At 42.0% G+C, this 21,598-nt stretch overlaps 2 protein-coding genes across 11 annotated transcripts in view; both read right to left on the bottom strand.

Annotated features, from left to right (window-relative positions):
- The window catches only part of LOC308068696 (uncharacterized protein), a 58,859-nt gene extending 58,620 nt beyond the window's left edge, over positions 1-239 (bottom strand). For all 4 annotated transcript variants that reach the window (XR_013930077.1, XM_080399740.1, XM_080399739.1 and 1 more), the window contains exon 1: positions 111-239. The gene's annotated coding sequence lies outside the window, so the exon portion shown is untranslated. The remainder of the gene's footprint in view (positions 1-110) is intronic.
- On the bottom strand, positions 168-21,582 carry IQCB1 (IQ motif containing B1). 7 transcript variants are annotated; one of them, XM_080399775.1, is made up of 14 exons: positions 20,679-21,321; positions 19,695-19,857; positions 17,913-18,042; positions 15,588-15,681; positions 14,433-14,532; positions 13,877-14,049; positions 11,145-11,257; positions 9,940-10,049; positions 5,073-5,215; positions 4,499-4,647; positions 3,917-4,045; positions 3,380-3,536; positions 2,044-2,273; positions 168-284 (listed from the first exon to the last, which is right to left on the bottom strand). In XM_080399775.1, exons 1-13 carry the CDS (start codon positions 20,785-20,787, stop codon positions 2,044-2,046), a joined length of 1,800 nt encoding a protein of 599 aa, XP_080255901.1. In that variant the 5' UTR covers positions 20,788-21,321; the 3' UTR covers positions 168-284. The 7 variants fall into 7 exon arrangements, 6 of the variants coding, with proteins under 6 accessions (XP_080255901.1, XP_080255900.1, XP_080255899.1 ...); XM_080399774.1 differs by lacking the exon at positions 168-284 and adding an exon at positions 21,464-21,582 and having other exon boundaries at positions 1,763-2,273; positions 20,679-20,955; XM_080399773.1 differs by lacking the exon at positions 168-284 and adding an exon at positions 21,335-21,447 and having other exon boundaries at positions 1,763-2,273; positions 20,679-20,955.
- Positions 21,583-21,598: the final 16 nt, after the last annotated feature.

Below are 21,598 nucleotides of genomic sequence, written 5' to 3' on the forward strand. Positions count from 1 at the left end.
AACAAACATGCTGAACCAGTATTGCTGCCCACATACAACTGGCAGAAATCACATTTTCCTCCTCTGCAGTGAGGTAAGATCTAATTCTTTCAGCTCTCTGGGCTTCTCACCTAAAACATAGCGCAGGCATCTACAGCACTAGCTGCAGCCTTGAATTCTCCCTGCTTCCTGGGCCCATCAGTAAGCAGCAGCCTTTGGCCCCCGACTATAGGTTTTTACTGTGTACTGGGTCACGACGACTGCAGAGGCCCTTGTGCTGGAGACTTTTCTGGATTAAACAGCACCTGCATGGTTTAAGAAGAGAGAGATGGTGGTCCAGATGGTCACTGAGGCTACAATCCCATTTAACAGTTTGGACTGTGCCCATGTTACAATGCACTGCACTGGCTGCGGCAAGAACTGCATGTTTTAAGGGAAAGAGGCAGCCCTAGGAAGCGCTGTGAACAGGATGGGCAAACAGGGCATGGCGTGGCACCTGGTGCAGCAGCTGGCACGGGAGGGTGTGCAGGGAAGGTGCTTCTTCGAAGGAGGGTCATTCCACTGCTGAGTGGGGAGACTTGAAGTACACATAATCCAGCAACTGACCAGCTGCACAGGTCAAAGGCACTAATCCTATCTGACCCTCAAGGCAGAACGGTGGGCACTGCTCTGAGAGCCAAGGCCGCAGCTTCGGCTTGGGGGTCTGCACCATCTACCTCGGTGGTGGCCGATGCTTCCACGTAGATGGAGCTCCTGAAGGAAGAAGCTGCTGCAGACCTCAGACCTCGACCTTTCCCCTGGGGCAGGCAGCAGACCTGCTTACAAAAGGTGTGCCCAGGTGAAGGACCTGCTGCAGCAGGTGGCTGAGCTACAGGAGGCAGCGAGGAGGCTGCATAACATCAGGGACAGCTCGTTCTGAACACAGTCTGCAGTGGACCCACGGCCAGACAGTCAAAAACTCCCCCACTGGCACACACAAAAGGGAGGGGGGGCAATAATGCAGAAGAATGGAAGCTTGCAACAGCAAGGACCAGCAGGAGGAAGAAGCTTTCCCCAAAACATGAGGTATCCTTGCAGAACTACTTCACCACTCTGCTGGCTGGAGGAAAGACCCATTACATCAGGAGAGATGCTGGAGCTGAGCAAGGCAGCTCGATCTGCTCCCCATGTAACAACCAGCACAATTAAGAAAAGGCCACAGGTGACAGCAGCAGGCAAGTCTCTTCTGCGGGGTACAGAGTCACCCATTTGCTGCCCTGACGCGCTCTTCAGAGAGGCACGTTGCTTACCAGGGGCTTGTATCAGGGATGTCACTGAGAGACTGCTAAGTCTTGTACAGCCCACTGACTGATCTGCTGCTGTTGTTTCACGTGGGCACCAGTGATACAGCCAGGAGCAGCAGTCTGAGAAGTATCAAGAAGGATTACAGAGCCCTGGGAGCAGCAGTAAGGGACTCTGGAGCACAGGCAGATTTTTTATCAATCCCCCCGGCCAGGCTGGATGGGACTTTGAGCAACCTGGTCTAGTGGAAGGTGTCCCTGCCCATGGCAATGGGAGTGGAACTAGATGAGCTTTAAGTTAACTGGAGTTAGCCGTTTCACCCTTCCGTGAGCACGCAGCCTGCCTAGTGCTTGCTTAACTTCTTTCTTACTGGTGTCTTTCTGAACACTTCTTTATCTCAAAGCACATCACCTGATAAAACATTTTGCTATAAAAGCCCAAGCTTCTACAATAGCATGATTCTTTATGCATGTGTGTGCGAATGAGAATTGAAAAGCCAAAGTTTATGAACTTACTCTTAAAGTGACACAAATTACAAAATATCTTCATTTACAACCACAGTATTTAAATCCTATTTGTAACAGCACAATCAATAGGATCTAACTGTTGATGCACAGCAGGAGATCCTTAATAAGACAAGCAAAATGCACTAAAAGAAAGCTTTGGTTTTTTTCAGTGCTTTGTCTTCAAATTCAAATGTTTTCCTTCCTTAAAAACACACACAAATGAATGCATAGTGCAAGGCATGAGTCTGGTTGAGTAAGAAATTTTTCTGCTGGTTACCTAAATGGATTTCCTTCCACCAATAAATAAAGTCCCCAGTTCTGCATTTAGGGCATCATCAGGAATGACATCATCCTCTGTAAACTCATCTCCAAGCTTCTTCCACCATGGGCAGTGAGTGTATTTCAGCATAGTGTTGTGGGATTGTCTTGCCTTGGTAGCTACAGGGACTGATCGACTCACAAAGACATCAAGATCTTTTTCTGTGGTCTCTGCTAACCTTGGAGCATCTGTAAGAAGAAAGAGAAAGAGTTTTCTGCGTGTTGTTTGCGGTTTTACAAGTATTTCGAACAAGAAAAGAAGGAGCACCACCCTCCCACTTCCCACTCTCCTAGGTCACTCCTTTTCCCATGCTGGCGTTACAGTTTTATGGCTGCATGATAAACCTGATTGGAGAAGCGATCCAAAATATGCCTAATCTGAGAAAATAAATACATAATGGGGGAGGGAGAATAAGGCAGGAAAGCAGGACTACTTCATTCAGATGCAGTGGTGTCATCCACCAAAATGACTTCTTGTGAAACTATGATCTAAGAGAGAGAGAGGAGCTCCTGGTCACTACTGCTAGGTAGCTCCTGGCTACTGTTCCTGGCACAGGGTGACATCAACATAGTGCTTCCACTGCTCTGGCACAGCAGCACTGTGTATTCCCTGCCTGGGGGACCCAGCAGAGTCTAAGAGTGTGCTGCTGATTTGCCTGTTCAGGGAGCATTGAGCTGCAGTGACACAGCATGTGACAGGAAAACAATAGAATTCAGTAACTTGCTGGATTTTGTCCGGCTTGGGTGCTCTCTGGTGGCTGCAGTTCGCTATTCTCACTCTTTCACTCTGGGTTCCTTGTCTGGAATTAAAATAGCACAATAGCAAATTCCTTTCAAATCAAGTGAGGCCAAAGAAAATGAAAACATGACTCAGAACTCATAGCTCAAAGATTTCCCTCTCTATCTGGAAGAGGTGAGTGTCTCAATCAGTAGCTTGCTTACAACACAAGAAAACAGAACAAAGCAGAACAAACGTAGAAGAAGAGGTTCTGTGAGATCCCCTTCTTAGAAATTTTATTGCCTTTTACAGGGCCGTTGCTTTTCTTGTGAATGTATCAGAGAGGTACTTTTAGCAGATGAGTAAGATGCTCCTTGAGAAGCAGGTATGTATACTTAACCAACTGCAACACTTGGATAACATCTAACAAAGCCTGAATCTCAAGACAAGGCATATGGCAAAGGAAGAAAGATATTTCAGTTTTTAAATGAGGCTTTGCCACTGTTCCCTCTAATTTTCTTTCTAAATTAGTTTAATCCAAATGGTTATCAAAACTATGACCAGAGCAGTCACATACTCATTAGCAGCTCCACATCAGTGTTGACCTGAGCCAGTAAGGTCTCTCTTCGCTGTGCTGCTCTCTGATCCAGTCTGTTCCTCAACAGGAACTGTGCCAGCTTTTCCTGGGCCTGCATATGTAATTCTTTACTCCTTTCTTCTGACATTTGGGAAGCCTGGAGGAAAATAAGAGTTTATTACCATTAGGAGCTGGCTATTTTAAATCCTTTTTGGGGGAGAATATTGTCTAAACAAGGAATGAAAATCTGCTCTTAATTGTTAACTTGATAACTGTGCTTCCTCTGCAGCTCTCTCCAAAGCTATCCATCATCAAGTATATAAATTTTCTAAATACAGTTTGCTTTGACCCTTTTAATTAGATTAATGGTTAAAATCCCCAATATCCTAGTGCCTTGCTGTCAAACAAGCATGGTTAATATATGCATACCTCACATGGATTATCTTTATTGGAATTTATGAAGCTGAATATATTTCATCCCTACAGTATTTTATGCTGCATCATTAATGAGAATTATGAAATGACTAAGAAACAGACCGGATGCAATTTGATGTAGTCATCCACCTTCTGCAGCAGAGCCAGTCTCCGCTCATCAGTCAGTGCCTTGGGTTCTTTCCAAGGAGAGAGAGGTCTCCTCCTCCTTAGTTTTTCCAAGAATTTACAAGCCTTTGTAAAGAACATATAAGAATATGACAATCACAGACAGGACATTTGTCTTCTCGCTTTGTCTGTAATCAATCAGTGAAAAAAAAGTTTCAGTACTGCATCTGCTAAAGCATAAATTTAGCTGTGATGCTGAAAAGACAACATACAATGGTCAGCATGAATACTAAATAGCAGGTAAGAACACTTATCATAAACTACTGACTCATCTGTAGTATGCCGAAATTCCAACCTTAGATTTCAAAGTGGCAGCTCTTACATTTTAGTTACAAGACTGTAAGGCTTTGTAACCTATGCAAGGTTTAACTTGTCTAAGCAACTTGTGGCTCCAGATTATCATCCCTTGAATAATTTTTTAATAAATTATGGCTACATTGACACTAAGAGAACATAAAGAGCTTTCTGAGGAATCGTAAAAAGTCCTATCTAATGTTAGAACAAAGTATATATACTTACTGCTCTCTGAATGACCACAGCTGCTTTATACTCCTTAAGAGATTGTCTCTGTTGATGAAAATTTCTTCTTGCTCTATATCCTCGCCAGAATCTCTGGATAGTTAACGCTGATTTCTCCTCCATTCCCTCCATGTACTTATCTACCTGACCTACAAATGCAACAAAAATCCAGTTATGAGACTGTGGGTTGAGATCTCTTAACAATTTACATTTTTAATTCAAAAACTAGATAGTACTAAAAAAGCTTGGTGCTATCAGTGAAAAACCTTTCTTCATCCAAGGTGTGCTAGCTGTGGGCCATGTCTCAGAGACTCATAGGTGCAAAGCAGCTTTGCAACCCAAGAAAACTGGGTCTCTGTTTCTCCTACACCATTTTGGAGGCTGCAGATCTTAATCAGCAGTTCTGAGCCCCTGTAGAATCAGCACGTTCTCTGTCAGATAACTGGGTCAGGAGAGAAGACAGTAAGGCTAAAGTGCAAAAAAACCTACAAGATTAGGAAATAAATTTGGGGAAACTGTTCTTAAGAAGACCCAGACAATTTAAACTTCTGATACAGTTTAATATAAATCATACTGGCATGGATTGTTTCCAGTAAGGCCAGCTGTCTTTCATGGAAGTGTCTCATGGCCCTCTGCCTCTGAAGTTTCATTTGCAGTTTTAAAGCCTCATCTTCCTTCTGTTTTTTTAAATGCTGCAACTCCTGTTCTCGTTTAGCTCTGCAATACACAAATACATTAACAATTAGCTTCAGTTGTACATTTCTTAAAATTATCTCTCTTTCTGTTAAATGGTTCAGCACTGAGGGAGAAAATCCACAATATAATCTGCCATCCCAGCTGTTGGCTGCAAGACTACACCAAGCAACAAGAAATCATCTGCAAGCTAACAAATTACCACAGTATCTACAGCCACAAAAAATTCTGAGCCAGTCACTCAATCTGGGATCAAATCAAAGGATATATTTTCACTTAGGATAAAGTTCTAAGGACCCTGAAGGGAACGATGCTCTGTATGGGACATTCACAATCCGCATGAATGAGAACAACAATTTTGAATCCATCATCGGGGAGATAAAGCAAGATTAGCCATCTGATCTAGTACACACCTTTTCCAGTGCACCCACCAGCATGCATGGCACCTGCTTTCCATAATACAGACTATTATTTTTGTACTGACTGCAAGACTAGATCAGAATGCTGGCTGCTAAGGCTCACTGCTTAACTTGGAGGGATTTTTTTTCTCCAGGAAATACAGACTGACACATTTTCTCCGTTGACTTTGTTCAGAGACACTAGTGAAGAATTTTATTGCAAATTCTTCCTGATCTGTACTAGATGTAATTTGACATTAGGACGCTGCCTCTCTGTGCTTGGCACTGGAAAAGTCCCAGCAGATGTTTCACAGATGAGACAACTGAAAACTCTGTTAATGGCCGTGGAGTGTTTAAGCTAGTAATAGCCTGTATATCCATTATACATACATTCATGTATCAATAAAGAGACTAATACTAAATTTTTGATGTATTATTACTATAATTACTGAGACCACTTCAACATGGTCTCGGCAAAACATGAGGAGCTGTGAGCTAGGACCCCCCTTCCCTTTACTATCCCTTCTCGTCCCAATGGACCTGACCTCATTAGCAGCTTAACTTCAGACTTCATGAGTTCACCCCACAATAAGGTGTGATGTTACTCTTCCTCTTCTCCTATTGCAGCACGATCACTTGCCCACTCAGGACCTGAGTACACCCACTAGGTCCACTGCCCTGAGTTCTGCTCTCCTCTAGCACTTTTCCAGGGACAATGAAGGGAGCACGTTAAGCACTAGTAAAGAGAAAAAATGGACAATGCACAGGCATAAGGCATGCCAGAAAAGAGGAAAAAAAAGGCCATAGACTAGAACTAATGTCCAGCAATTTTGGTACTGCTGCATGTCACATACCTTTAGACTCACAGTACTATTGAGTTATTTGTGTGTTTCCCCATTGCTAGTATAAATAAGCTGCCGTTTTCCCACCAACCATACTTTCCCCTCCATCTGTGTAACTGAGTGGGGAAAGATGGGATGGAAGCTATTGCGTAAAAAGATGCACTGGATTTAAAGATCTGGTCCTAACTGATAGAACAGCCTCCACCACAACCTGAGAGACTTTAATCCTTTTATGACAGTAATGTAGATGTAAACCGTGCCCGCACACCTGCCTACAGAGACAGATCATGGTATCTGTGATTACGTCAGAATGGTCTCAAGGAAACTAGAGGTTTTCAACCCACACATTTCCACGAATTAAGTTCTGTAAATCTTCACATTTTTAATCCAGGTAGGCACATATTATACTTCTAAGTGTAATGATGTCACAGCATCAAACAGGACTTATGATGACATTTTCTTGATAAAACTATTAATAATTTTCCCTAGAAATTTTTATCAGCTCCACTAGGTGGAAAACTACAAGAACTTTTCATGAACTTCTCAGATGTGAATCTGTGAAACTGCCAACAGTGTCTGTCAGGTATTTAAATGTTTCTTTGATATGTATTCTTTCCTGTGTAGTCTGCAAAACACATGCTCCTCTTCATTCTCTGTTCCTCCTAATGGTCACATTTGTTTGCACAAGACCATGCTGTGACAGGGAAATGCCTCTGAACAGAGCAAAAACATACCCAGAGCATAATCCAAGCTTCCTTCAGCAGTTCATGGCACAGATCAGCCTCCCTCTGATCATCTCTTTATATACATAAAAATGGCTTCATTTTTGATGCATGATTAATAAAAATTATTGTCATTTTTTTAACAGTTGTACAATTAGCTATGTAACAGTGAACTAACTTCAAGGACAGCTTACAGGCTCTAATACCCACTGAGAAGACATTTCTGAAACCACAGTTTCAGAAGTTTATAACTCACAGAGTTTAAGATCTTCCACTGCAGCTGCGAGTGAAGTTTGGAGTTTCAAACTCAAGCAGTATTCAGCCACACTTGTTCTAAAATAAATCTGTGAATATAACCAAACCCTGACTGTTAAAAACTAAAAAGTACTCTTGAAAACTTTTCTAAAGTCACGCTTACAGTAACCCAAACACTATTTTTCAGCATAACACTAAACTGCAGCTTTGAGCTGGACAGAAAAAAACCCAACACTGGAGCTGTAGTTACATGGGGACTTACTAAGCCATAAGCATGCAACTATAAGGACATTAATACATTTCCATTTCCCTTAATATTAAACAAACACATTCAAAAGTCCATTTAAATGGCTCACGAACTACTTAAGAGGCACTCACTAACACAATGCTGAAAATATGACACAAGAAAGTCAAGTAGCTTGCTGACAGCCTCACCACCTTTCCCTTCTGCTTTACAATGTTACATGTTAAGCCCATCATCCAAGTTTTCCAGGCTATGGTTTTTGCAAGGTACTTGCAAGGTACCTGATGAGGGCAGGAATATTGGCTCAAAGTGTATGGTGAAGTAAAAACAGGGACAAGGATGTCATTCTTGGTGTTTCAGCTGGAGCGGCTAGTGGCCCTCAATACACACACTGCTTGCCCCAGCAAATCTTCCAGAATGTAAGAATTACATTCTAGATGACAAATCATAACCGCCAGCTTTCCAGGTTGAAAAAACCTGCTGTGGAGTCTGAACTTGATTTAGATCCCTTAACCTACATCAAATTCACACTAGATTTCTCAAAAGACTTAGCCTAACGTGCTAACATTACTCCTGAAATTCTTCTTCAAGCAGGACAAGTATTATTTATGTAGCTTCCTCCTTCTGTGGTACTCCAAGTCAGAGGATACAATTTCTAGGTCACTGAAGCGGCTCCACTTCTGAGAGTCAAAGATTTCAAATATTAATGAAGAACAAGGTCTTGCAAACACTACACTGAACAAGTACTATGGGCCTTGGTTTCTGCAGCACTCTGGCAAGGCAGATTGGAAACTCCAGGACAGCTCCACAGTCAATTTATGGTGGAATTTTGTGTCAAGTTAACTGTGAACCAGTTGACTGTTCTACCATCAGTACATCACCTTCTAGTGCTATTTAGTGCAATCCCATGCTACAGTGTGCTGTGCTTTTAGTTCTCCAGACGCTATAAATTTTTTACACAGAAAACATATAAAAGTATCACAGAAGTAAGCTTTTTCATGGAGAAGTTTGGCAGCTGGGAAAGGGACAGTTGGAGCTTTTGGCACCAGAAGTAGCAGTTTGGTACTGCTGGAAAAATCACAGTTTAGATGTTTCTGCTAAAAGAAACTGTAGTGAGACAGCTCACATTGGCATTACATTACCTTTATGTTTCAGAAATAACAGCTGACTGGAAAAAGGCATCTTCAAGATGAAGGAACTCTTGGGCAGCCCAAACTTACACCCTGGGACATGGGACCAAATCCTCAGGGAAATTATTTCCAGGAAGGACAGGAAAGTGAATGGGAACAGCCAGTATAGACATATCACAGGCAAATCATGTTTGACCAGCCTGATTGCCTTCTGTGATGAGATGACCGGCTCTGTGGACAAGGGGAGAGCAGTGGATGTCATTTTCCTTGACTTTTATCAAGGCTGTCATCACAGTGTCCCATACAGGGCAGGGCTGACACTCAAGAGGAACCTCCACAAATACAGAAAATGGGTCAACAGAAACCACATGAAGTTCAAATGGGAAGTTCTGCACCTGGTACAAGATAACCTCATGAACCAGTACAGGTTGGGCACTGACTACCTGGACAGCAGCGCTAATGAAAAGTACCTGGAGTTCCTGGTGGTGACAAGTTGAACATGAACCTTGCAGTAACAAAGGCTAGCTGTGTAGTGGGCTGCACTAGCAAAAGCAGACAAAGCAGGTCAAAGATGATAATTATTTCGCTTTACTCGACACTCTTGAAGGCACAGCTGGAATAATGGTCACGCTACTGCCCCCCCCCCCCCAGTAAAAGACAGATACTGACAAACTGGAGGGATAGATGCTGTCCAGCAAGAATTAGGGCTGCTATGGAACGTATGATATACAAGGGCAGGAGATGAGATGGGTTTGTTTAGCATAAAGGAATGGAAATTGATTTCTGTCTTCCACTACCTAAAGGAAGTGTTATAGAGAAGACAGAGCCAGACTCTTAGAGGTGCACAGAAATAGGACAAGAGGCAGAGCTGTAACAAAGAAACTCCCACTGGCTCTAATGGAAGAATTCTTCACAAGGCAAGTCATCCAGCACCAGGACAGGGACCAAGTGCAGTGGTGGGATCTCCATCCCTGGAGACCTCCAGAACTGGATACAACCCTGAGCAGCTGATCCCACTTTGAGGCTAACCCTACTTCAAAAAGGACATTAAATTAGATGACCTAATTTTTTCCTGTCACTCTGTGACCTGAGAAAAACCAAACCTAACCTTATTACATTCTTCTCCTTAGTGCTTTTTACAAAGCCATACTGTTTACCTGAAGCTTCTCTGTAAAGTGGTCACTGCCTGGGGTAGTTTTTTCAGCCTTTTCCTTGTCTGAAATCCCCTCCACATAGCCTGGATTATACAAGCTGCTTGATGCTGCCTCTGAAATTAATAAAGCAGTTGGTAGAATATTTTCTCTGCATATAAAACCCCTTTATTACTGCTTGCATATCTGGAACCATCTCAACATTGGACCAAACACCATCGGTTTTCAAATGCATCAAAATTCAGTATTTGTAACAGCTTGGGGAATTTAAGGTCTCATAAGGCAGTTACTATCATGAACCCTGTACTTGCTTCAAAGGCACCTAACCTAATCATCTGAATTGATGCTCCCTGTGGTGAACAAATGACTCCACAGCACAAATATAAAATACATATTAGCTGCATTAATCAAGGTTAGAAATTTGTATTTAAAACACCAAAGCACTTGATACTTCAAGTGGTGATTCAATCAAAATACCTACACTAGACAGGACAGAAAGACAAGTTTGGAGAATTAGCAGCAGAAAAAAAATGTTACAGTTGTAGTATGATCAGAAGTCACTGAAATGCAAACATGGAAAAAAATCAATTCTATTCTTAAATAGATTTAAAAAACACCCACAAACAAAAAAAAACCAAACACAAAAGACCCTGCTCTGTTGAAGATTAAAGCAGGTCTCTACAAACATAACTCTGATTTCCTTTAAAGTATTGTCTCTGAGAAACCTGCATGCAAAATTTTAAGACATTCATAAAACACATATTGTTTTGTTTATTGGGAACACAGCCCAGAAGGTATTCTTACTGAACATTTCCTCTATAGGCCTTAATTCTGTGTGAATGCTGCTTAGAATTCACAGATCTAAACCTGTAACACTGATGTGAGAAAAGCAGATACAGTTATTTTTGTTTTGTAGTTATCACAATAAAATCAATTATTTTTCCCCTACAGTTGTACAGAAATCTATGGTCAGCCTGCAACAGAAAGTCAATCCTTTGAGTCATAGTCCCTTCATCACTTCACCATTTCATGATGTCTTCAAAAATGATGGAGGGAAAAAGAATAATAAATGGGAAATTTAAAAATCCATTAATGAAAAAATAACACAGGCTTTGAAAAGTGCCAGAGTGATACAGTAAATCCATTTCAAACATACATAAATCACATGTAACTAGGGCTCCACAAACAAAAGTCTCATTAAACTTCAGCACCTGTATTTCTCCTTTGCCATTGGATTGTTCCAAGTATAGTAGGTCCAAGAGTTGACTGAGATCCCCATCAAACCCTTTGCCAGTCCACTGCTTACTTAAAAGCCCTTTTAATCCTAAAAGAGAAAGAAGCAGCACATGATACCGGCCAAGGCGAATTTTTCTTTTCAGCATTTCAAAGTAACAATTTTCAAGTCAAATATCAAATCTGATTCTGTATGCAAAGGAACACTAGAGCCGAACACCACCAGTCATCTTTGAGTTTCAATGCAGAATATTATCAATTAATAGCTAGTGCTCCAACTATCACAGAGAAGCATTACAGAGTGAGTGTAATCTTGTATGTCCAAGTCACTATCTATTGTGTCTACAAAACTGGCAGTTAAATTATCAATGTACTTTCAGAGTCTTATCAGCGAGTCATTGTCAGGTACTAAAAGGATGTAAAGCACCATGCAAGTGCTAGATTTTATTAGCACTGCTTTCATATTTTTGATAATACAATTTATTTATTTATAACTGGAATTCTTTGATGTCTTATCTGCATAGCATAGTCTGTGAGCACATTGTGCATCCAATCCCTGAGACAAAACAGCTTTTTAGGTCCACAGTAGCTAAAAAGCACACTAGTGCCCCCCTCACAACACATACACAATCCCTGTGCTGCACACAGGACACAAGTAGACAGTAACAAATGCTTTTTGGCTTTTTATCAGATAAATCCTAGGCCTTGAGAGTATGCAGGGAGCTGGAAGAAAAAGGAAGAAGGGCCGAAAGTAGACGTGTGTTTGGATAGTCTCCCAAAGAACTGCAGATTCAAGTAACTCTTCCATCTTCAAGTCGTTCTTCATAAGCATATTCATACACTGGACAACTACAACACTCATACATACCGGGTCTGGATATGGAGCACAAAGTCCTTCATGCAAACAGAAGACGCACCTCCATTCTATCATACTTGCACCATTTTGGAAAGTCAATGACAATTAAACACTTCAGGAAAGAGACAGGTGAGACTTCAAATGGAGTGCCCTAAGGCTGCCTGAGCTTTGCAAAAAGCATGTAGCCTGGCTACACAGGGCAGTTCCCTCAGAGACGTCCTGTGGGTCTGACACAACCATTTGTCAGTTTCTGTACAGCCTACACAGCCGTATGCAGCTTTCAGCTACTAATGGGGGTATCTCAAGCATGCCTCTCTGATGTGTCAACCCATGCAGACAAAAATGCCAGGCCCTCCAGGAAACCTGACGTAGTGACTGTGCTAGTCTTGGAGACATGAGGTTCAGGTGATGTCCTCACCTCCACCAGGCTGCCTTTACTGACAAAAAGCTCGCACTGAAGTACCTCATACTGGCAACAGCTGAGCCACTGTGAAGCCAAGCTACTTCAATGAGATGGCCAGATGGTAGAAAAGCTGCAAGGCTTTCTTTGTTGCTGTTATTCATCAAACTATCTAAAGGATTCCAAAGCCTGAGTGAAAATATAAGGACTCTTAACTTGAAACAAAAAAATAGAGGGAAAAAAAGTGATAGGTTTTTTCTCAGTGGAAACAAGAAACATGTATGGAAGAAAGATGAAGAGTCTCTAAATAACTGTGGCATATTGTGATTCTAGAGCAAAATACATGATAGTCCTTTAATGGAGACTTGCACCTCTTCAGACAAGCCAGCATTCTATAGCTTGGATGATCAGACCATCAGAGCAGCTTCACAAGAATCCACAACGTGCCTTAGGCATGTTATACTTAATTTCACACTAAAAGGAAGTCCTTCTCCCTCAGTTCTGTTCAGAAAAGCACGGCAAGGCTGCCCATTTGGTCCAGAAATTTGTCTGGCTGGCACTGCCTAGTAAATAGTCAGCACATGCATCAAAAAAGGGAACTGGACCTTTTTGTCCAGCATACCCACTTCTCACTGTCCTTGTCCCTAAAGGACTGAGCCTGCTCACAAATAGTTTTCACCACCAATGACATTTAGAATAAAAGAAGACCTGGCAAACACCAAAGCCTCTTAAGCGTCCATGGGCATGACGGACTAGGGGGTTTCCTGGAGCTCCCTCCTAGGCTAGAGACAGAAACATTAAATGGGACACCTCATTAAATAACGAATAAAATAGAGCAAATGATACATATGCTGAGCCTCCTCATCTAAAGCATCAAGACAAAACAATAAACTCATTTCATTAATTCCTGGGAAGAGTTCATTCCAATCGCTTGGATATCAAAAGCAGTCAGCTCCCGGTAACAGGACAGCACCTATCACATGAACAGGCCTGTAACAGCCAGGGTCAGAAGTTGGCTTTAAGTAAAACTTTCATGTTTATGGATTAGTGAGCCATCTGCACACTGGCAGATGTCTGACACATGGCTCTTACTGCGGCAGTAAGGCACCCTGCTTCTAGAATCTCTCAATATCCAACCTGCACAGGAAAAAAGATGCAGAACATCACACAGAAAGAAGTAAAGCCCATCTGCCTGGAAGTGACAAACAGCAGCTTTAAGAGGCAAGTTGCCACATGCAGTCCTTAATACACAGAAGAAAATAAATCTAGGAAACAGAAAGAGGTGCGGCACCTTAAACTACAATGAAAATTAACAGAAAAGAAGGAAAATCAACACCACAGCACTTTAATTTCCATCTGTATTGGGCTATTGAACAGAGATCGGACATCTTTGTGGTTTTTTACAGTGAATTTAAGAGGAAGCTGACTGATTAGTACCATGCATATTTACAAACCTTTGTAGCGAGCTGTGAGTAACTTCACAAGCTGCTTGCAAAATTTTGCCACCAACAATAGCAGTTTCGTAGCAGCATTTCCCACGACAGGATTGGTAGTAGATGAAAGTTTATAAACAAGTTCATCCAAAACAGAGTGAAGGGTCTCTTCATCAACCTGATACAAGACAGAACTTCAAAAAGAAGAGAGAGGGGAAAAAAAAAAAAAAAAAAAAAAAAAAAGGGAGATGGGATAGAATTGAAGTGTTAATTACAAACGGTAAGTTTTTTAACAGTGACTTATTTTTAGATATGTCAGGCACTCAGCAAGCCAACATCCAGCAAGCTGGACCAGCAATCTGATTCAGGCAGTACTACTACTTCAGTCAACTGATTCCCATTCCCTCAATTTAACAACAAGATAAAGAAAATAGCTATTTTTTTCTGTTTTTACAACAAAGACTAGGAAGAAAAAACCCCACCACATATGTATATGAAAAAAGTTCTATTTTACCAAGCAGTAATGAACTGAGTTTTAAATATAAAATTCAGAAAAATCAATTATATGAAAACTAACCTATTGACCCTCAAAATATTGTGTAAAACAGACATCGTTATAACTGCCGTTTCAACATCATCTGTTATTAACAACTGCAGGAAGTGATCATTTTGCAGTACTGCAAAAAAACAAACACAAGCAAACAAGAAATCACTCAGTCAGAACCAGACTTGAAAATACCATAAAACAAATGAACTTAATTATGGAACATAAGCCATAGCAAGAAAAAACAGATACTGTTTCTGGAACAAACTCCCTCTTTTATAATTTTTACACTTATACTGGAATAAGAAACTACTTCAACAGCCAAAAAACATGTTGAGCCCTGTTTTTTCTGCCTTTGGATATCCCTCAGGCACTGGTGTTGCAATGGAATAAAAGCTTTAAAACCTTTTATGTTGCACTAGTACCAGTTGCTTATTACAACAGTGGAATTATCACTAGGGCAACAATATCCGGAAAAGATAAGGACTTTAACCTTGACAGTTTATTACACGAGGTTTATTTAATGCAAGTCCACTGATGTCATTAAAGTATGATCTTTTTTATTCTAGTGTATCACTGTCTATATATTTAGTAATTTTTCTGGCCATATGTCTTCTTAGTTACGCATCTTACCATCATTAGGGTTTTGGTCTACATTAGAAACAAAACCAAATTCTGCTTTTTAAAATCAATGTGATTAACATTAACTTAATTGAAAGCTTATTTTGGCAAGAACTGTATAGTAAAGTTTGTTAGGCATTTGTAAAATTTCCTGGCATGGTGACAACTTCAGAAATCTGTTTTCAAGTCCATCCACTTTTCAGGGCCAGCAATGTGCTCTGGTCAAATTTCTGCATATGTTAATCACACACAGGTAAAAAGATCAACTGTAACTTATCAGAAAAAAAAAATATGGGTTTTTTAAGATATAGAATTACAAAGGGAAATTACAGGAAAAGACTTCTAATGTTTGTCTCAAAGACTAGAAGGGCAGCTCTTCAGTATTTCCCTTTAGTCGATCTTTTCCATTTTAGATATTGCTATTTCTGTTGAGTGGACTACTTTAAGAGTGATAACATCTACTGCAGTTTAGAAAACTAGGTAGAAATTAGCTTAAGAGTGATTCTTGATACCTGTAGTTGCCATAAATAAATTTTCAGGTGTTTTATGGGTTTACTTTTCCCTTACCACACACTCCTAGTTGAAGATGCCCACCGAACAGCCAGCAGATGGCATCAGTTACTGTTCGGAACCAGTGTAAAAAATCTTGTTTTTCTTCATCCTAAACAAAAGAGAAGTAGGTAAAAGCATGTACAGGTGTCTTCACTGAAGACTTCACCTTGCTGTAGTGAGAAGGTTGGTATGCTTCAGGGATGTGGAGAGCAAAACTCCATCAAATTCCCAAATGAGGTTGATGAAACTGTAGGAACCAGTAAAAAATAACCAATTTGCGAGTCCTTCAAGGCCAGAGATCAATACAGAAAATCTAAACATGCTACAAAAAGCATCCGTTCCTTAAGAAATCATACTAGAGAGCGAGAGGTCTTCTTTACTCCTTAAAAAATATTTGATAGCTTAAGAGGGCTAAGATGACAAATAATATCTCAATACAAATGCATCACAGATTTAATCTATAAAGTGGGAATATATTCTTTAAGATTAAAGCACAGGAAAAAGGGGTACAAAGTGGCCAAGGACACAGTTAAAATGGAAGAGATTCCTAAAAACTGGTATGGTGAGGCTTCAGAAGCACCTCCTAGTCTGAGGTCTGTGAGCAAACAACAAATGACTATGAAGCTGAAGTTTGATCCATTTGCCAAACAGACTGTTATGTGCCTGCCTGTGGTAACACTGGACTGGTAAAAATGACCAGGAATAATCGAGGTCTTTAACATGTGAACGCACATACAGATGTGCAGTCCAGAGACTGTATTGCAGGTGCAAGCCACAGGAAATGTAAAATCCTGGTGTGTGAGACAGCAAAGGAGCTTTTGGTAGCACTACATCGCTGACAAATGTTATAAAGCACTTGGCCTGATATTTCCACATTAATTGAGCCTCCACAAATGAAACTCTGGAAAGCCTATTCCTAGATCTGTGCTGCAAGTCCCAGCCATCAGTCACACTTCAGCTCTGTATTTGCTTCTTACTGACAATGAAAGATACAAAATCACAGTAATAATTTAAGCTGTAATATTATCTGTCCTGTGTTTTGGCAATATGTCAGTTTCTGAAAGCTATTTCGGTACTTCCCTTGACTTCAAAGACTTGTACAAAAAGCAAATGAGGGCAGAACAACCAACCAATCTCCACTGGTAGAGTGGGATTTCCAGAGTTCCACTGAGCAAGCACCAAGTCTGGGTGCCCAGTCACCTCTGAGACCACAAAGTTTAAAAGCCAAAGTACTAATTATAATGTAGACTGCATTTGCATTCAAAAGAAATCTTTGCCCACAAGCATGACTCAAGTTGCATGTAGGCTGAGACATAATAAGAAAGTGTGGGGGAAATTACATATTGCGGGTAAGACTTGAGTCTCCTGGGATGTCATTCAGGAAGCTTCCTTCTTAAGTACTAAATGCACTTCTGAAGTATTGAACTAACAAAATAACGTTACTATACTGATACTTTCTGAGAATTGACTGTGTTTGTGTTGTCCATCACAAAACTCTGTAGGAAAACTTTGACCAAGTGCAAAAAGCCAGTAAGCCAAGAAATTAGATACTATGGGAAAAATGGGGATATTAAAAAGAAACTCTCAGAATCCATGAGGGTGGTTGTTTAAATTATTCGTGGGTTTAATCTGTTGTTTTTTTCTTGCGATTCTGGAACTCAGAATGCTTCAAAAGCACAAGGGAACCTAGATGGGTAAAACCCTTCTCTGCAGAGGGGGAGAGAAATGTGAGAAAGTGTTCACATCCACAAAATCACAAAGCCTGCCTTTGGGGTTCCCAATGTGCAGGTTCAGCAGCAGTGAGTATTTTCAGATTTTTTTGCCAATTTCATGGCAGAAATTGTATGGCAAAACAAACTTCAACAAATACAATTTAAAATCTTAGACGTTCTAAACCTTTTTTGTAAAGTTGAACAAAGCAGTGGGAACAGAGCCATTACAAAGACTGAACTAATTATATGCAAAGTTAAAAAGACACTACCATGATTGGGATGCTGCCTTTTGTTGTAAGGCATTTTTTTTTCTATCATACTGCTTGAATTCTTCTAACCTACTTGTAATGGCATTCCTTCCCCCTGCCTTTAAAAACTGCAAAAAGTAGTAGCCAAACTCTCTAACAAGCCTATGGTAACAAACTAGCTTTGCACATGTAATGGACCAAATCCTCCACAACCACAGATTTCAGTTTCAAAGCTCCAAGGCTTAAGAAAAACTACTGTAATTTCTGGAAAACAAGTTTTCATAATACAGTGTCCCTAAAATAATATCCTACTCATAGAGTATGTAACCTTGGAAAGTTTACAGAGGTTTTCTGCTCTTTTAAGGATGAAATTTGAATACCTTCATTGCTCGGATAAATCGTGCCTGCAAGCGTCTTCCCAAAACCAGCAGGTTGTCTATAGCTGAAGGAAGAAATGTCTTGTAAAATTCCTCAGGATCTTCTTTCACCTCTAGTCCTACACAGCAACGACTGCAATGGGGGGAGGGGGAGAGAAAAAAAAAATATCAACCTGAATAGTTCAGGGCCTGTTTGAACAGCTTTGAATGAATGTCACGTCATCGGAGAAGAAATGCTTCACTGGCATGGGACAATTCAACACTAACAACAGTTAACTGCTGTGACTGGCTCCAAGGCAGCTGCCTCAAAAGGAAAGGGAACCACTGGCAGGCTGGAGACAGCAAGTATATTACTGCGTATTGTAGCCTGTCTTGGTTTAAAACACATCCAAAGCACATTCTCTCCTTTAGCTTCATAGGATCAGTTCAGGCTTGTTACACATGTGAGGGAAGGGCTCCGATGGTCATAAAGGAAAGAAAAAAACAAAAGGCAAAATAGAAAGGTAGACAAAAACCTATCAAAGGAAGCCCAATGATGAAGGAGGTGCAGATCAAGCAAGGAAAACAGATATAAAAAAAATATTAGTTACTGCAAAGTTTTGAGCAAGTCTGCCTACAACTTTCCCCTAACTGAGGGATACACGTGGGCTAGAAATCAGGTCTTCAGACCTCAGTTTTCTTATATGACTTGCTGCAAACATGTTGGTCATTTCTGGAAGACTTTTTACAAGAAACTGCATGTTTTACAGCTGGGAAGATTTTCAGTTCTCTACTCCGCACTGATACTAGCGCAACCAAAAAGTCTTAAGTTTTATGAATTTTGCTTTCTAGATAGGCTTTGTTAGCTTTTTGTGAATGCACATGCGTAAAGCTTTGCTTACCAAAGCCCTTGGAAAGCAAATTCCAGGCACGAAGCCGAGATTCATCTAGTTACAAAATGACATTTTTATAGCTAAAATAAATTCCAGTTTTCTCTGCAAACTGAAATAGCTTACAGGGGATGATTTAAGTATCACACAATTCTGGTGATAAATCTCACATCTCTTAGTGAAATTCCTGGCATTAAAAATTCATACTGCAGATATAGCATAAATAAGAGATAGTTGCCTAATTGCTTCATGCCTTAGAATTTTGCTTCATAGTTACGCCAAAATCAAGTGCAAGTTGGGGAAAATTTAAAACTTATTATTTTTCCTGACATCAAAAATTGAGATTAGATCACTGAGGATTTGAGTTTAAAGTTGTCTTATTTACTAGCTATGAATTAAATTTAATAATGCCATTCTCACAATATCACTACATCAAGCTATCTAGTCTGTATGAATTGTGTCCTCTATTATGTTTAAAATGGAAATAGATATTTAAAATGGGTATATTAAATAGAGCCAAGCCAAGGTATGAGTCAATCAGGTTGACGATTTTAGCAAGATGAAATTTTAAGTACACAAACTTTTTAAAGTAACTGCAGTTCAACATTAGCAATTACTGGGTAAGAACTGTGACACTGATGAGTACTGTTCACAAAAAAAGGTAAAGCCAACACAAAAACTGTTCCCACCAGTTTACCCAGCTCAATGAAACACAATTCGAATGAATTAAAGGGGACCAATTAGGCTATGCCTGACCCCTCTGCTCTTGACTGCTCCCTGCACTTTAACCCTGGCCTTTCCTGAACAACAAGCCTTGTTCTGGATGGGAGCCAATGTATTACAGCTTGAAAAGAAAAAAGGCAAGATGAAAGGCCAGAAAGAAAACAAGAATAAAACTTACTAGCAATTTTTTTACCTTAGAATCTCTGCTAGCTGGGTAGCAGTAGCCCAGCCACCACGCAGTCGAGAGTGGTCTTGTCTAAGGACCAGCAGGCAGTATCGAGTAAGATCATAATCATATATATCTTGCTTAATTTTTTTTGATTCTTCAGATCCCAAGGAGGCACTATTTAAAATTCCTGTGGGAAGAAAGCAGGAGGGAGACAGAAAAGCATAAGATTCTAATGTGCCAGATACCTTTTTTTCTTCTTTTTCCAAAACGTAACTGGAGTATGTGTACACAGAGCCAGGATTAAGGTAATTCTAAAAGTGCTAACATCAGCATAAAGTATTTTGTCAGCATTTTTCACTCATACAGCTAGAATCCATTTGTTAGGTGATATGACAATTAGGAAGGATAGCTACACTTAGGTTTTTACATTTTCTCGTTACACATTTAGTAGTAAAACATACATCACTTGGGATATAGCCCATTTGTATGAATTTCCTAGGCCAGCTAAAACCACAACCGCTGTGAAACATATAGCTTCCTTATAATTACATCCCAGTTTAGAACAGGACCTAACTTGTTTCTACCGTTCCTGTGAGCAGTGGCTATGCAGCAAAAGGTAAGGCAGGGGGAGTCACACGGGAGCTTGCAATTGCACTTCTATGTCAAGACTTAAAAATCGAAGCGAGCACTCGGACCCTCCACATAAAAGCACCGGGGACACGATCTGAGCAAGTGCGAGATCCTTGCCCACATCAGCAGGGGTTACAAACAGGGTGACAGCTGAGGAGAAAACACATCGTTTCCAGCTTGTCCCCAGCTCCTCCTCACCATTGCCAAGCCAAATGCCACCCAACGCCACTCCCAGGAAAACCCGAATTATCAACCTCAGCGCTACCAGCCCTGCCACAAGTGTTCAGAGAACCCTCCTATATTTAAGCAGGCAGAAGAAAGGCGGCCTGTCTACACTTCTCTACCCTATCCTTTTATTTTAGAAACGGTGTTAATTACCCTTTAACTGCAGAAGCAGCAGGGGGATGTCCTGCTCGCTGCTCTCGGTGAGCTGAGCAGCCAAGGCCAGCACCTGGGGGTCCGCAGCCGCGCGGGGCGCGCCGGCCATGGCGGCGGGATGGTGGGAGGACCGCGACCACCGCCTCACACCTCTCTCCCCCTTTTGAACTGCTCCGGCGCAGCCGCGGGGTCCTTAGGCCGCTACGTCCGTCAGCCGGCCCGCTCCTGCACCGCCGGCTGGGAGCTGCCGCTCCGCGGGGCGCCTCAGGTCTCCCCCCTGAGGAAGGGAACGGACATGGAGGAAGAGCTGTCGCGCTCCCTCGCGTCGCCTCTCGAGGCCGCGGGACCGGCTCTGCCGGCAGCGCAGGGCTCCGCTGGAGCGCCCGAGAGAGGCCCCGCGGGGCGGGCGGGCGGGCGGCCTTGCTGCGGGCCGCCGGCGTTCCTCCAGACAGGGGCGGAGGGGGTGGAAGGGGCCGCGGACGGGCGCTGCCCGCCAGCAGAGCGGCGAGGGAGAGGTGCCCTGTCCCACTGGGGTCGCCTTGGCGTCCCCCCGGCCTGCGCGGGCGGCAGTCCCGAGGCCACCTAGCTCCCACGAGCGTGGCCGCCCGCAGAGCTCTGCGGGCAGCGCCCCCCTCCCCCTCCCCGGCCCCTCTCACCGCCGCGTGGGGGCTCCCCCACTTCGAGGCGGGGGGACTGGAAGATCGAACCCGACGGCTCGAACCCGCCCGCTGCTCCACACTCCCCCTCCCCTCCCAGCTGTGTGGTCGCGGCCGCTCCCCACCAACCAGGGCTCTCCCCTGAAGGAGGAGGGTGTCATTTGCATATCCGCGTGCGGGCTGGCGCCTCCGACGATTCCACTCGTGGAAATGCACGGAGGGGCCGCCTGGTCGCCCAATCCAAGACCACACTGCCCGTGACGC

Source organism: Falco punctatus, assembly GCF_963210335.1.
Source record: "Falco punctatus genome assembly, chromosome: 8".
NCBI classification, from domain to species: Eukaryota; Metazoa; Chordata; class Aves; order Falconiformes; family Falconidae; genus Falco; species Falco punctatus.